Source organism: Gigantopelta aegis, chromosome 6 (genome assembly GCF_016097555.1).
Source record: "Gigantopelta aegis isolate Gae_Host chromosome 6, Gae_host_genome, whole genome shotgun sequence".
Classification (NCBI taxonomy): domain Eukaryota; kingdom Metazoa; phylum Mollusca; class Gastropoda; order Neomphalida; family Peltospiridae; genus Gigantopelta; species Gigantopelta aegis.
In genome coordinates, this window is record NC_054704.1 from 54390275 (window position 1) to 54408141 (window position 17867).

General features: G+C 37.0%; 1 protein-coding gene across 3 annotated transcripts in view; it reads left to right on the forward strand.

The window, feature by feature from the left end:
- Positions 1 to 17867, forward strand: part of LOC121374030 — a 28433-nt gene that overhangs the window by 1333 nt on the left and 9233 nt on the right. For 2 of the 3 annotated variants that reach the window (XM_041500906.1, XM_041500908.1), the window contains exons 1-2: positions 4717 to 5731; positions 8926 to 9082. In XM_041500906.1, the coding sequence (XP_041356840.1) occupies positions 5698 to 5731; positions 8926 to 9082 (191 nt within the window). In that variant the 5' untranslated portion in view covers positions 4717 to 5697. Of the gene's footprint in view, positions 1 to 4716; positions 5732 to 8925; positions 9083 to 17867 lie in introns of those variants that run through there. The other variant, XM_041500907.1, reaches the window with a different exon arrangement.

Genomic DNA, 17867 nt, shown 5'->3' on the forward strand with positions numbered 1-17867 from the left:
AGCACATACCTCAGCTATCTGGGCTGTCTGTCCAGGACAGTGGGTTAGTAGTTAGTTGTTAATGAGAGAGAAGAGGGTATAGTGGTCTTACACCTACCGAAACAGCCATTAAAACTTGCTCTTCGTGGAAGCTGATACTGGGCTGCGAACCCTGTACCTACCAGTCTTATGTCCGATGGCTTAACCACGAAACTACCATATTATTAAAAACGGCCTAGTACTTATAAATTTAGTCAGCTGATGAACAATAAAAGAATTTAGCAAAACTTATAAATATTATCACTAGAGTTTCTAGACGACCATGGCTTCTATAATTGTAAATAGATATATACTGACGTCCAAAAGAAAGTATGCCCAAAAAAAGTATTTCAATTCCTTTATAATTTGGATTATGGAAATGAAATGGTGGTTAAAAATGTCGCCCAAGTACAACCAAATGTATCCAATTACCTAAAGCCGGTGAAAGTGTCGATTTTCATTTTAAAAAACGTGCATATTGCTATAAAGACATCTGCACCCATATAACTAAATGCACGTGTTAAACTGGTATAAAAAAATCTCTTGAAACTGCACGTTAGTAACACAGCACCGGAAAGCACACAATAAATGCCTCGCTTGTCAGCAACAGAGAGAGAGAGAGAGAGAGAGAGAGAGAGAGAGAGAGAGAGAGAGAGAGAGAGAGAGAGAGAGAGAGAGAGAGAGAGAGAGAGAGAGAGAGAGAGAGAGAGGAGAGAGAGAGAGAGAGAGAGAGAGAGAGAGAGAGAGAGAGAGAGAGAGAGAGAGAGAGAGAGAGCGAGCGAGCGCGCGCGCACCAGCCTTATGTCTGATGGCTTAATCACAAAACTACCATATTATTAAAAACGGCCCAGTACTTATAAATTTAACCCTGTTTTTACACCATAATTATGGGAGTTTGGCCCCATTTCAACATTATATAACACAACAGTTAAATCAGTTGTGTTTCTAACACAATATAAATAAAGGGACTTTCTTTTCAGGACAAGAATTACCGCACGTTCAGGTATCATAAATGTTTAAAGGGCTATTTTTTTATAAATTTTTTTGTTTGGGTTTTTGTTTTGTTTAATGACACCACTAGAGCACATTGATTTATTAATCATCGGCTATTGGATATTAAACATTTGGTAATTCTGGCATATAGTCTTAGAGAGGATACCCGCTACATTTTTCCACAGGCAGGATAGCACATACAATGGGCTCACCGACGGAGATCGATGCCAAACCGACCGCGCATCAAGCAAGTGCTTTACCACTGTGCTACGTCTCGCCCCATAATTAATTAATAAAATAAATAAATAAATAAATAAATAAAAGAAACAGGGAAACACTTTATGATCGCGGCGGGCTGGGATGAACATCTTGGATTTATTTTATTATGCTTGTGGGCTTTTTAAAATGTATAACTTTTGTCCCAATCTTTAAACAAAATAATTTGATCAATGGAATTAAATGACTAATTTAACAATACTAACATTATACAGAAACTTATAAAATATGAACGTGAACATAAAGTTTTAAAAGAGAGACGTTTTCTAATTAATTCATTTAAACATTTTTAACAATTAAACTAACAAAGAACTGTAAAAAAAAAAAAAAGACAAAAAGAGAGAGTGAATGAATGAACATATGAATGAATGTTTAACGACACCCCAGCACAAAAAAAAAACCCCACATCTGCTATTGGGTGTGAAACTAAGGTAAATCCAAACATGAAGTAATGAACACCACGAATATAAAAATGCAAGAGTTAACTTAAAACAGTGTAAAGAACTGCAAAAAATACAAATATCACAGAGAAGTAAAATTAGGGGATAACCCTACTGTGTTTTCCGATTTGCGGACGTATATCGGTGGTTTTACTGTCGCAAACGGTAAATTTGCGACTGCAAATCCAAAAACACAGTATGGTTATCCCTATTCTAATTAAACTGTTTGCTGGTTGATTTTAAATAGGAAATTATCACATTTTTTAGTAAGAATAAGCGTATAAACGTCACCAGCTGGTGACGTCATTAGGCAGCCCATTAAGACGGTTAGCGGCCCGAACATAGATGTGTAATTTGACATATTTAATCAGCTCTCGTGATTAGATAAAGAATAATATGTTCATTTCTGACATCTGACTTATGTACGTAATATGAACGCTACAGAAATTGTCTTTATGACGTCATTACAAAACAACCTGTCCTTTGCTTAACCTATGACATATTTCTTCCTGAAAATTTCCGACCGGTATATCGGTGAATTTTTAGTGGAGATCCAATCAGATTCGTTCTTACAAATGTGTTGAATTAGAATTAAAAGTTAGACTGAAATTCAGTATTATGAAGAAATTGATAAGAGAAAAGAAATCTTCATAGAGATATACCTAAATAATAAATATGCCCTTCTTTTAATCTAACAAATACACAGTTTATAATATGTAAATAGATAGTGCATAACCCATGATAGCTATTAGTAATTGAATTATTAATGTCTGGAATCTTAGTGGTAATGGGGCATGTTAAAATAGTTCATCAACTATTTAAATTATTTAAAATAACCATCCATTCACAATCTCATTTGCAAGTCCATTTAACAATTTATTATTATATGCTTCTTATATGCTTCTTTAACAATGATCCTCGGTGGCGCATGATTATTTTATAAACATTAATAATAAACGTAATTAACTTGAAACTTTAAAATTTAGTATTAAAAGACGTCACCATTAGCCCTGTCACCAGAACCACAATGATAGCGCTGAAGAGTGTTTCGTACGCTGTTGGAGTGTACATCATCGCTGTGGTCGTTACGGCCATCATGATAGTGGTGTCTGGTGTGGAACAGGGGAGCTGCTCGTCGCAAATAAAGGCAGTCGACAACGTCGGCGTCTTGATGTGTGAGCGACAGTGTTCACTGCATGGCAGCTGCTGCAGCTACGACTACGACGATAAGAATCTTCGCTGTCGGCTGTTTGGTAGAAACGACAACCATTACAGTAAAGGTACTCAGTATATGTTATATGCATAAATAAATGGCCTATTCCTTGTATATAAAAATGGCCTATTCCTTGTATATAAAAATAATTAATTAAAAAGTATGAGGGCTGTAGGTAGGTAGGTAACTAGCTTTACGTGTTCATATACCACTGGGGTTTCGAACACGCCCATCCCGAGTCCGACCTCCGATATGATCAAGGTCCTGACTCGGGACAGGAATTGGGGGCTATAACTTTGATATTGAAACTAATTACAATAAGGATATTTGCCACCTTCAGTGAAAACTGTAGGCCCATAGGTTAAATATTATTAAAATAGCAATAGATTCCAAATTGTAAGTAAAAACAAACGCGACCCCAAAAGCTAAGTGTCTCTCCCCCCTCCCCCATACCCATAAAAAAACAAGAAGATAATCCTACTGAATATAGAATCGTCTCCAAAGTATAGTGACTAATTTCAAGTTAACTCATTACTATATGGTTATTCGCCACCTTCAGTGAACATTGTAAGCCCATTGGTCATATATTGTTAAAATAAAATAAAGTAGCTCAACCCAAAACAAACTAAAACAGACGTTGTTTGTTTCTTCTTTTTAAATTGTTTTTAAAACAGTATTTTGTTCCTTAAAAACATACTAAAAGTGGAAAGAGTTATAGGATAGATACAGTAAATGTTTATCATGGGTTATCAAATACCATCGGGACAATTGGCTTGATTTGTAAACATAATATGGAACGAAAGCGAATGTAGTAGGCCCATTTTATATTTAGTACCTCAGCGAGCACTCGTATGCATTGGTGTAATGTGGGGACGGGGAGTAGCCCAGTGGTAAAGCGCTCGCATGATGCGCGGTCGGTTTGGGAGCGATCCCTGTCGGTGGGCCCATTGGGCTATTTCTTATTTCAGCCAGAGAACCACGACTGGTATATGAAAGGACATGGTGTGTGTTATTCTGTATATGGGGTGGTGCATATAAAAGATCCCTTGCTACTAATGGAAAAATGTAAAGGGTTTCCTCTCATCTCTCATGACTACGAGTCATAATTACCAAATGTTTCACATCCAATAGCCGATGAGAGAGAGAGAGAGAGAGAGAGAGAGAGAGAGAGAGAGAGAGAGAGAGAGAGAGAGAGAGAGAGAGACTGACTACAGTGACTACATATACGTTTATAGATATCGAAAATAAAAGGCCATTACAGAAAATATCTGAGGTAAATCATTTTATATGCCTTTTTTTGTTATCTACTTTAGAAAGTTATCCAGTTATCGCGCGCGCATTTTAAGTCAAAATTATTTCACTCGAGACATACATTTGATAATAACCGGTAACACGTTTATTAGTCCAAGAACATACGGTTCAACCGTAAAATAAACAGACTTACTGACTGCTTGAGTGATAGACTTACTGACTGACTGACTGACTGCTTGAGTGACAGACTTACTGACTGACTGACTGATTTACTGCCTGAGCGACAGACAGACTGACTGACTGCTTGACACAGTGTATTTTTCCAGATTTCCTATCCGTTGCTACCTTATGTGGAATAAAATGAAGGTTCAGATGCCTTCAAGAATCGTGTTTATTTGTAGCGAATTATCAAATGTCGTCATCAGATAAAATGACTGCCGGACTTGACTGACGTCGCCGTTAGGGGTGGGCGCGAAGGTGTTGATCCCAACTCTGATGCTTGGGGGGGGGGGGGGGGGGGGAGACAGCATAAACGCTACCCCTCCACTAATCGTCAGTTGGAAGGAGAAGAAAACAATTAATTTCTTGTTATTCTAACCAATATAGCTGCTAAAACATTAGAATATTATCGGAACATTGGTTTAGTACAATCGTATTTGATTATTATTATTATTAATATTATTATTATCAATAACTTCCCTTGTTAATAACTGCTGACTGACTGACTGACTGGTTGAATGATAGACTGACTGGTTGAGCGACAGACTTACTGACTGACTGACTGACTGGTTGAGCGACATACGTACTGACAGACTGGTTGAGCGACATAGTGACTGGTCGAGTGACAGTCTGACTGACTGGCTGAGTGACAGACTAACTGACTGGTTGAGGTGACTGGCTGACTGGCTGACAGACTGACTTACTGGTTGAGTGAAAGACTGGCTGATTGGTTGAATGACTGACTGACTGACTGACTGATTGACAGACTGACTGACTGGTTGAGTGAGAGACTGGCGGACTGGCTGACTGGCTTACTGACAGATTGACCGACTGTTTGAGTGAAAGAAAGACTGACCGAGAGGCCGGCTGACTGACTGACTGGTTGAGTGACTGGTTGGCTGGCTTACTGGCTTGCTGTCTGGTTGACTGACAGACAGACTGAAAGGCTGGTTAAGTGACTGACTAGCTGGGTAGCTGGGTTGCTGGCTGGTTGACTGACTGACTGACTAATTGAGTAGCTTTTTGGTTGGTCCTTGATTTTTATTTACAGTGCAAAATGAACAACCTAAGTTGCTGGTAGCTAGCTTCTCTGGCATATATTTGTTCGATATCAAGAATAAAAGGAACTACAAGAACATTTTCCCCAGACAATGGACGAATCTTGCAGTGTTTAAAGAATATGGTGAAGCTCTTAAAATTAAGTTGGTGCTCTACGATCCGAAAAGGCACCAAGTCTACTTCGCCGGACATAAGAAGATTTTCCAGATAACTATCAACTGGAAAGAGATGACTTGCGAATCTGGTGTCATAGTGGTGAAAGGTAAGAAATAATAGCTGTAAAATATTATTTAATTTTAATTACCATGTATGAAATCAATCTTAAACATGCGACCACATATATTAACCGCATATCTATACTATCCCAGATTTAGGTAGAATGTCATCTAAGCCTATCCCATTTATGTGATGTTACATACCTCTAACTAGTGCAACCATTTTCAAGTTCGTTCATGACATTTGTGTTCGCTAGATACCATTTATCGTACAACGCTTTGTTTAAAAATATATCCAACTCGCTTTCGCTCGATAAGATACGTTTTTAATCACACAGAATGACTTCCAAAATAACTAAACAAGACATGATGACAATGCACAGATTAAAAACCACTTAACAAATGACGTCATGTTGTGGTCGCTTTCATTTAACTAATTTATCAATGAAACTTTACGCCACACATCTATCCATGACGTTTACACAAACACTATTATTAACATATTCGAGTCTAAACAAATTTATTAAAATATATATTTTGTTAAATTATGCTGCTAACATTAATTATAAGAGTTGACAGCAAGTATTTATCAGATATAAAAATATGAATCTGCTAACATTAATTATAATAGTTGACAACAAGTATTTATCAGATATAAAAATATGAATCGAAAGAACCATGCACATTCGTTTTGCATGAAGATCTATGCGGACTTATACAGTGTGAAACAGTCGATCACCTGATCAGTGGTCATGACTTCTCAAAACGTATATTCAAGTTTGTCAAACCCTCATTTTGGCTGAACCTTGCACTTCGGTACCAACAATTGTTCGTTGTAGTGTTAACATCTTTGAAAGGCGTGTAAACTTGGTACCCGTGAGTATTTTTAAATATTCAAGATGGCTGCCGAAACACAACTGGCCTCAGATTACAGTTATCTTCCCATTTGGTTGTCCAAAATCCGGAAATTTGACCGCGCAAGTAGTCTGCTGTTTGACTGTGATTATTTCATGGCAGACAGCTATGAAGTGGCAACTGTTTGACTGAAGTGACAGGTGATAGCATGTAGTTTGTAAACATGTGTAACTTGTTGACATTGAAGACTTGTTTGTGGTAATTCCGGCCCATGCAAAAGTAGTGCTTTTTGTGTAAAATGGGTGTACTCCGGCCTGGTTTAGAGGGTGTGTCTGTTTAAACCAATATGCTGGGAGAAAGAGCTGGACAACAGGGGTTGTCCTTTTCAGGGTATGTGTCCCCCATGCAGGCAAAGGTACATACAAAACTTCATGGGCCTGCTGATATTAATAAAAATGTTATAGCCACTAAGGCTATATAGAAACATATAGCGAAATTAATTGTGGTCTGAGGCCAACTGTCAATATCTCGGTTATTTTTTGACCTATGACAAAACAGTTGACGTCTATTTTTGTGTTTTAGGGGTCAAGAGAATTCATTATGAACTATCCCCAATTAATTAAGGTAACACAACATCATTTAATTCTAAGATGGTCGCTAGTCAGAATAAATAAATTGCAATTATCACATTTTCTTACACACCTGTTGTTGAGAACACCATAGTTATAGTTGATAACACATACTTGTTTACACACGTACGTGTGTTAAAGGTAGACTAAACTCCAACAAGATCCTTATATGTTGGAACCAACACTTTAACAAATGAAAAACGCGTAATTTTAGAATTAATAAAAAAACATGATTATTCCTGCTAACTGGGGGCAGCCATTTTGTTTCGTTTTTGTGACGTCCGATGGTATAGCTGGGGGAGACGTGACGTCAGCTCCGTCCAACTTCTCTATTGTGCACAGTGTAAACAAACGCTCTAATTTACGACAAGGCGCTTCGCTTTCATCAACCTGACTTGTAAAACAACAGAAATGACTTGATAGTATAATAAACTATTTAAATATATTTCAATTTGCATCAATATAACGAAATGGAGTTATAGTATTTTTTTCTTTCAAAAAATCCAAAGAAAAAATGCATATTATTAGTCCTATTGGTAGGATAAGTTCGAGCAAAAACGACCACTCACGATACCCAAGTGATAATTTTCTTTTCTTTGGGACTATGTAATTGGTTAGTTTTGTGATTTTAGATGGGAAAGTCTACTTAATCAAGGGTTTTACATAATTACTTACAGTAATAAAGCAGGACGGCTGATAACTCCATTACGATTTGAGGTTATCACACAATAACCTGTGATCTTATTAAAAGAGGCACGTCTTTTTAGTGTCTAGGCACAATGTCTGGGGACCGTCTAAATATACACCTGCCAATCAAGAACCACAGGTAGAGGCCACGGAAAGAAAAAAACAATTAACCAAGAAAACACTCCGACTATTATTTCAGTACGTGGGTTAATTTATATACAAAACATAATACAGTTATTTCAACACTTTGACAATGGTGTTTTATTTTGTATTGAAAAAGAAACCACATATACACGTTGCTATGTTACTGGGATGGATATTATTACAGAACATTGCGATGCATCCGCAAAAATCAGGTATGTTTTGTTTCTTCAGTTCGAAGACTAATTCCTGACGTTACACGGTAGGTATTACGTAACCACCAGCTCACCAGAGGGCGTATTCACTGGGATGGTACAAAATGGCTGCGCCCGTTATAAATAATAGCCGTCACATTTAACCGTTTTATTAATTAACTATACGATTATACTTGTTGGTTTTAAGCAATAATGTGCATTATGTATCGTTGAATATGCATACCAGTCCAAAAGTCTTGCTTTATCACTCCTTTAACAATTTCAAGATATATGACTGGCTGCTCCTAGGTAATGACCAGGTCACCAATGCCATATATCCAATGAAAAACAACACGATGGAAATCGATTACACTGTGACGTATAGTTAACCTAACATTCATGTGTCTGTGACGCATAAGTCATCTACAAGTGCAAAGGGTTTAGTTGTAAATATCTTTTAGTCGAAAAGATGTTAAAATTTGCTTAAAACCTCGTTTTTGAGGATATCCAAAAAATAGAATAATACTTTCGTGTCCGTTAGATACAATATAAAGCAACTCGTTGTGCGAATTTGGAATACTAAAGGTTGTCATTTTTTATGTTGCACATCGTTTTAGAAAATCCTTCATCTACCCCCATGAATATCATGAAATGTCGTTAAAAACATTATTATTATTATTTATTTATTTTGAATTATTGTTTTGTTTGATATGTTTGTTGTTTATACATTTACAGAGACAGATGATGTGACGTCTGCGTTGATTGATGCGGATAAGCAGTTTCTTTTCTTTGGTGCAGCTCCACGACTATATAGATTCAGCATGAAAACAAAGAAGACGGAACTGATCGTTTATGGGATCTGTTATCCCATACAGATAGACACAAAACTGAGGTAACACGAACAATCAGCGATCTGGTATATAGTGATGCAGAAGGAGGCTTTATTTTGGGATCATGTTTGATCAGGAAACAAATTAATAACCAAAGTTTGTTTTGTTTAATGACACCACTAGAGCACATTGATTTATTAAACATCGGCTATTGGATGTCAAACATTTGGTAATTTTGACATAACACGCTACATTTTTCCATTTGTAGGAAGGGATCATTTATATGCACCATCCCACAGACAGCATTGCACATACCACGGCCTTTAATATACCAGTCATGGTGCACTGGCTGGAACGCACATCAAGCAAGCACTTTACCACTGGGCTATATCCCGGCCCAAATTAACAACCAGTGCACAGGTTGTGATAAAATCCCAAGCTCATCAAGGGTAGATCCTACCACCAACAGCACCTCAGGTGTTAGATCCCACGACCAATCACAAGTCAGGTGTTACAGCCTATGCCCAATCGCACCTCAGATGATAGATACTTCGATCAATCACACCTCAGACGATAAACCGTACGACCAATCGCACCTCAGGTGATAGATCTTACGATCAGTCACACCTCAGGTGTTAGATCCCACGACCAAACGCACCACAGGCGATAAACCCTATGACCAATCGTACCTCGGGAAATAGATCCTATGACCAGATGCGCCCCAGGAGATAGATCATACGACTAATTGCAGCCCAGGCAATAGATTATATGACCAATCGCACCTCAGGTGATTAATCCTACGACCAGTCATACCTCAGGCGATAGATCCTACGACCAATCACACCCCGAACGATAGATCCTATGACAAGTCGCACCCCAGGCGATAAATCATACGATAATTGCAGCCCAGGCAATAGATTATATGACCAGTTGTACCTCAGGCGATAGATCTTACGACCAATCGCACCTCGGGCGATAGATCCTATGGCCAGTCGCACCCCAGTCAATAGATCCAATTACTAATTGCAGCCCAGGCAGTATATCCCATCACCAATCACACCTCAGGTGATTAATCCTACGACCAATCGTACCTCGAGCGATAGATCCTATGACCAATCGCACCTCAGGCTCTACTCTACCAGAAACGATAACGTAGCGCTGACATCAACAATGTCTTCTGTTCAGCGCTACGAGATGAGGCATGTGCACCATGTAAACTGAGATGAAGGCGACAGTTTCCATTACAATACCGTAACTAGCTCTACCACTAAGCTACATAACGCATCCCTCTGACTATAGGCCGATCTTTCTTTCGTGCTGGGGTGTTGTTAAGCATCTATTCTATTCCATCTGAATATAATGGCAGTACAACTCACAACTCAGCTGTTAAAATGAACCCTGGGTTGGAGCCAATCGGTATCGGTGGTGTAGGTTAAGGCTTGTAGGTATTGGGTTCACCTCTCAGTACAGTCTTCTACCCAGATCGAGTTTAATGACTCATCGAGTAGGTATGCGGCCTCTGTACAGAATTCCCTCTCACTAACCACTAATAACTAATCCACTGTCCTAGGCCACTAATACTATTCGCTCCCCCCCCCCCCCCCCCCCCCCCGACCCATCACACACGCACACGTCTCTAAAACTATAATCATACTACCATGTAGACCTAGGCTGTAATCAATTAACTCTGCTAGTTCGGCACACTCCACAATTTGCTATGTATTGCGGGGTGACATGGAATAAAGAGTAGATTCGATCTACTACTCTGAAAATGTTTGGGATATGTTGATGATCATGAGTGGAATAGGTGCGCATGTATCTAGCTTAAAGAGTACATGCTTAAAAGTGGAATTTGGTGCAGGATGAAAAAAAGTAAACCTAAAATGAAAATGAAAAATTAATAATAAAAAAAATACATCAAACTTTTGCCGCCCCCTAAAATTTGGCGCCCTAGGCATGGGCCTAATCGGCCTGTGCACTAATACGGTTCTGCACTGTAGTTGGATTGCAGCAGGATATATTGGACTATAATCATTATCGACATCTTCCTATTTCCAGCTTTATTTAAGTGATTGCAGTTGATGTAGTTTATGTTTTCACGAGTATCTTGCTTAGCCACCATAACAGCCAGAAAATAAACAACTCTCCCTCATCTAAATAAACAGAGAGGACGTAATTGCACAATATGACATGGTTGGTATCCTAATTTGTGGGTCAGCTTTATGACATAATCCACTAATAGGCGTGCAAAAGTAAACCGATTCTATAGATGTAAAGAAATGGTAGAATCATCTTAACAGCAAAAGCGTGAAATGCTGGAACTGTTGTTGTCTGTAGTATTGGAATCGGTACTCCATCATCAGTTGGGGTGAGACGTAGCCCAGTGGTGAAGTGCTCACTTGGTGTGATGTCGGTTTGGGATCGATCCCCGTCAGTGGGCCCATTGGGCTATTTCTTGCTTCAGTCAGTGCACCTTGACTGGTACATCAAAGGACGTGGTATGTGCTATGCTATCTATGGGGGTGATGCATATAAAAGATCCATTGCTGCTAATCGAAAAGAGTAGCCCACGAAGTGGCGACAGCGGGTTTCCTCCCTTAATATCTGTGGGTCCTTAACCATATATCCGGCGCCATATAACCGTAAATAAAATGTGTTGCGTGCGTCGTTAAATAAACCTTTTCCTTCCATCATCAGTTCTGCAGTGTAGTAGTTCATATCCAGTCCAAACATCACGATGCATCAACAAATCACAGTTTTCCCCCTGTATTTAAGATATCAGCATTTGAGAGAAAGTGGATACAGTTGATTTCATGATAGAAGAAAACAGCAGATTCAATTCAGTTATTAACTTTGAGCTTTACAGATCATCAGTATACACACAAACATATATATATATATATATATATAAACGGTGGTTGCATATAGTGCAGATGGAAAAAGAATATAACAGTGATTACATAATACAAACATAATATAATACACAATTATACATAATGGTTTGATATTAATCATAAGGTGATTTTTTAACCTGTTACATTCAGAGAGGTATTTACCAAGCTGGTTTAAAACTTTAATATTATTAATACTTAATAATAGTACAACTTTATGAGTAGAAGGTTTCTTCCAATAAAAAGATTTGAAATATTTTCTTCTAAGATCGTCACATTTGGGACATTCTAGTAGCATATGATATTCGTCTTCAATTTTGTTTAGATTACAATAATTATATATTCTATCTGACCTTTCTCTATTTCTATACCTTCCGGTTTCAATTGCTAAAGAATGGGCTGACAATCTAAGCTTAGTTAATAAAATGCGATTGTACTTCGGTATATATTTTTGCAAATAGTATTGTAAACACACTCGATCTACAAGATGTTTATATAAAATACACTTAGGGGATTATGTAGCATACCAAATAAAGATGTTTAGCATGATAAAAATACGAATTTTATTTAATGGTAAAAAATATTTGTCGTTTACAAATGGTTGACTTATCCATAAATTACAAACACTTAATGACATAAGCTTATGTTTTAAAAAGAAATACCAAATTAACGTTAAAAACATTGGCTTCTGAAAGGTTGAATAGTACGGTGTATGTTTCTTTAAGAATACTGTTGAAAGCAAGCTAAACCAATATTTGATCATGCGAAACAGGCGAATATATTCCATGGGAATTCTTCCCAATTCAAAGTAAACCATCAGTTTACAAGTTGATTTCTTTACAAATAATAGCCGTTTACAAAAATCCAAATGTAATTTCTCCACCTCATTACCTTTACAAAATCACCACACTTGACACGAATAGCATAAATATTTGTGATATATGTATCACAAAGACCTAACATTGTTTTACAGTTTACACTCAAAGGTTTACATTTAGAATACAGTGCAAATAAAGCTTTACGACCTTGGTCTGCTAAATGTTTTTGTGAAAAGCTAAATTTATTTTTATATCCAAAAGGAACACCTAAATAACAAAACTTATCTTTAATATTAATGGGAGATTTAATATACGTCCAAGTTTCAAAATTCTATATTTTTGCCCCATTTCTAAAAACGATTATATGTGTCCTATCTATATTAACAGTAAGATGCCATTTGTTTGCATAAACATGTAAGTTGTCTAGTAAATTTTTTAAACCTTCCAGTTTCAGAGAATAAAACTAAATCACTTGCATACAGCAATAAAAACAAACTACCTTCACCAAAATGGTACTCCACAGCACCATTAGCAACAAAAAATACTTTAAAATTATAAAGGAAAATTGAAAACATTAGAGGGGATAAAATTTCTCCTTGCATCAATCCCAAATAATTGTCAAAAAACTGCGAACATTTACCATTAATAGTGACACATGGATTTAACACGAGAGTACACTGACTGTATTACCGACAGAAATTTACCTCTAACACCCAATTTATATAATTTTTTCCATAGACATAATCTGTCAACATAATCAAATGCTTTACGAAATTCAACAAAACAGTATAATCTCTTTTCATTAGCCAGTGATTTAGCTATAATAGGATGAAGTGCAAATATTGCATCAGTAGTGCCAACTCCATGACAAAAAACCAAACTGAGCGTCAGAAATTAATCAATTATTGTCACACACCTTTATTAAACGACTGTTTAAAACTGATATAAAATTTTTACATATACAACTTATTAAGCTAATCCCCCTAAAGTTGTTTGGGTGACTACAATCTCCTTTTTATGCACTGGAATTATAATTGCAGTTGACCACTTTTCTGGAAAATAACCAGAATTTAAAATGTTATTAAACATCTTTACTAATAAAGGAACTAACGCTTGACTACCTTCTATAACACACTTATTTAATATTCCATCTGGTCCATGGGCTTTGGCACGTTAAAGCTTGTGAATAGCATCAATAACTTCCTGTTCTGCAATAACATTATCCAATTATTCATAAACACATTGCTCTGTATAATTAATTTTAAAGAACACCATTAACAATATTAATAGTTTCTGTATTATTATTATTATTATTATTATTATTATTATTATTGTTATCACTATTATTATTATTATTATTATTATATGTATTAGTGGTAGTGGTAGTGGTAGTGGTAGTAGTAGTAGTAGTAGTAGTAGTAATAGTAGTAGTAGTAGTAGTAGTAGTAGTTAAGTCTTTAAAATGCGTATACAACTGATCCAAAGTAAGTAAAGGTGTTCTTTTTCTCGATTTGCCACCATACTTACTGTAAAAGTGTTTGGGATTATATTTCCTTAAATATTGTACATTATTTCCCTCTGTTTTTTATACAAACGTTTCAATTTCCGTTCCAATATTTTATACCTTCTCTTTCGTTTCAAATCAATATGATTTTCCTCTTTTTTTACGTTATTAAACTGCGCAAGGGCTGATAAATAACTGCCTAAGAAGGTTTAAATTATCATCGAAACAAGGCTTGCCTTCCACCTGACTGTATACGTTAATATTTATGTTACCTCTCTGTTATTCCTGTTAGTATTACTACCATTTAAATGAGTACTAAAAAAGGTTTCATAAAAAAACCCGCAATATTCTTTTGTAAAAAGTTCAACATTCTTATTAATAGAGTTCTGAGGTATCAACTGCATACTTCAACTTAACTGCATTAACAATAAGTAGTTGTGTAAACTGGTTTTTAAATTCAACTTTCCATTTAAACATAGCCGTCTTAGTACCGGCACTGTTATCACTACAATACAACTTATTAAGTTTCTTCAGATCTTTGACAACTTTCAGTTGTACATGTAAGGGAGCATGATCTGAAAATTCTGTGAATTTACACACACTAAATGTATATCTATCTTTGGTAATATGTCTGGAGATAAGAGTAGATAATCTATTACACTTAAATAATTGGAACAATAAAATGTAAAATCGTTAGAAAACAGCCTATTTCCAAATTCATTAACACCAGCATCAAGGTTTACACGTGTAGATAATAACTCGTCACTTACATCTGTAAATACTGAATTCAATTTAAACCGCAAGTTCTCGTGAATATTATCAGATATTATATATCATCGTTTGTACGAGTAAGACTATTATAGTCACTGGCTGACATTATATATCTTCTCACGAGAACTGGCATGTTCACTCTCTGCACTGTCCTAACTACTCGGCTGTGCGTGTTCGGTCACGTGTTGTGTTGTAGGCGTGGCTTGTTGGGAAACTGGTTGTAGTGTAGCTCTACCTGCGTACAATGATCCGTTGATATATAGTTTATCACCAAATAAACACCGCTCTCTTTGTTTTCCTCCCTTGCCTTTTTAAACACTGGGCACAGTAATTTCCTGGCTTTCTGTACAGACTTTGGAAACTACTCCCTCACATGTATGTTAGTGCCCTTTAGCTTCTTTGTATGATTTCGCACGATTTCTCGGTGTTGGAACTGATTACATTTTACCACATAGGACGCTTTTTTACCACCCTGTTTCACTCCGATTCTGTGGGCTCTATTCATACAAATGTTATCTGGAAAGGGCATACTCAGTGATATTTTTTAAACAACAGTTACACAGTCCTCAGAACTTGGTACAGCTGCCGTAACTCCGTAACTCATTATTTGGTACAAATTCATTCACACCAAAAACAGTAAATTATCTCGCATGGATCTCATTCACAAATCTGTAATATCATCAGACAGACTTTGGTTTTTTGACAAAACATTATCTCACTAAACTTTTAAAGAATTTATTTCTTTGTTTTGCTGTTTACACGATCATTTATTTTCTTCAAAAGAATCTCCTAAAAACTGCTGACTTTGTTTCAACCCGTTATTCTGGCCCATAAATCCGATACAAAAATTCATATCTGTGACAGCAACCTCAGTTGTATCCAGTTTATTTAGTTTGCTTGCTAGAAAGTCAACTTTATCCATATAGTTTTTACCCATTCGTGTGGCGGCATGGATGTCGCGAGTGTGGGAGAAACAGGTGTGGCCATTGCTGGGTTCATCGTGGGTGGTAGAAAAGATGTACGAGAGGCCCCGGGATATTGTTGACAAGACAAACAGGATTCATGGTGTTTACAGCATTTGTATACCACTGATGTGGATTACTCATATTGGTTGATGTAACTTGTGTGCACGTGCCTTGTATGTTAGTGCTCATTGAATCGTGACGTGCATGGCTACCACTCACCTCAATGTCAACAACGCTTTTATCGATAGGTTTCTAGTCTTTTCCTGCCTTCTGTTTTTTCTTCGGCGGAATTCGTCAACGAAAACACAACACCTAAGTGTCGAACAATCACCCACCTTTACATCGCATATGAACAAGAACACTTAAAGCCATAATTCTTGTAAACTGTCAGAGCCGTCATACTCGCAACTCATAGCAGCAGCCATATTTATAGATTATTTATATCTTCATTGTGAACACGTATCAGCTTATCATTTATTAAAGACATGCATGTAATCTCGTGTATTAATACTGTTATGAATATGATAAACTCCAGATTCAAACAACCATAACTGATTTTATTATTTCAAGGAGGTTCATGCTTTCCTAGAACTCGCACGTTTTTCTTGGCGGGCCCAACTCTCACACAAAACTCTGACGTAATACACATATGTTATGAATGGCTATTTAAACCAACATCGTATATGGCTATTAATACCAAGATCGTGACATCTCCCCGTTTTAAGATAAGCTATGAATAATTAAAATGTTTGACTCCAGGATCATTAAATCAATGCAACATTGAACTTTGAGAATTCTAAAACGCGAACTAGATAAATTGAAATTAAACTATTCTGGCTTAAATGCCACTGTCTTTCAAAATGTTTCTCATCAACACTTCAGTAAACCATTAATACTAAAGTAATACCAAAAGTTATTCCTTCTCGAATATATTTGCAGTGTCCTAAAAGAACCTTCTTCCTGAATGGTTCCCCAAAATGCAACTAATGTAATAGAACAATAAAACTTATTGTTTAACACACAAAGTCTTTAAATGTCGCTGGTCGGCAGATTGGTCTCCCAGAAGATATTTTCACTGAGTCGAGGGTTGATCTAGATTCTTACTAGATTCTGTTGACGGTACCATCAACTCAGTAGGAACAGACGACTTGATAACTGGAACATCAGACTCTGTTTCTGTCTGGAGTGAGTCGTGTTGAGCTAGTTGATTTGAAGTAAGCGTAGATGGTCTTCTCTAATCAATCTTTGAAGTAACGAATTGCAGATGATGATGGTTTCTGCGGAATACGCTCTGAGGTGTCTCAGTGATGTAAGATCTACGGTAGGGTTCTGCTTTCTTTACTGAAGCAGTTGTAGTAGACCAGTTGTTATCTCCTTGCAGTTTAATTCTCACAGTATCCCCTGGTTCGAGATCAGACAGACTGTACCCGATGTCTTCGATTAAAGTAAAAATGACATCCTGATTTCGCCTTTTTGTCTGCCTTTTTAACAGCTTGACGATTTGGCCATTGTGGACGAAATTTCTTCTGCAATACTGGTAAGTTGGTCCTCATTTGTTTTCCCATCATTAACTGAGCTGGACTTACACCTGTAGCTGAGATGGGAGTTGTTCGGTATACCATCAGTCCTAGAAATGGATTCTTTTAGCAATTTTGACTGCATTCTCGGCCTGTCCGTTGGCTTGTGGAAAATGTGGACTTGTGAATAAGCATACAAAGTTGTACTGTTCTGCAAAGCTTTGAAACGCTGCTGACATGAACTGTGTACCGTTGCCAGATACTATTTCCTTTGCAACACCCCATCGAGTGAACATATTCTTCATTTTCGCAATCACTGTAGCACTTGAAATGTCCGGTAGGTAAACAATTTCCAAGTAACGAGAATGGTAGTCCATCACA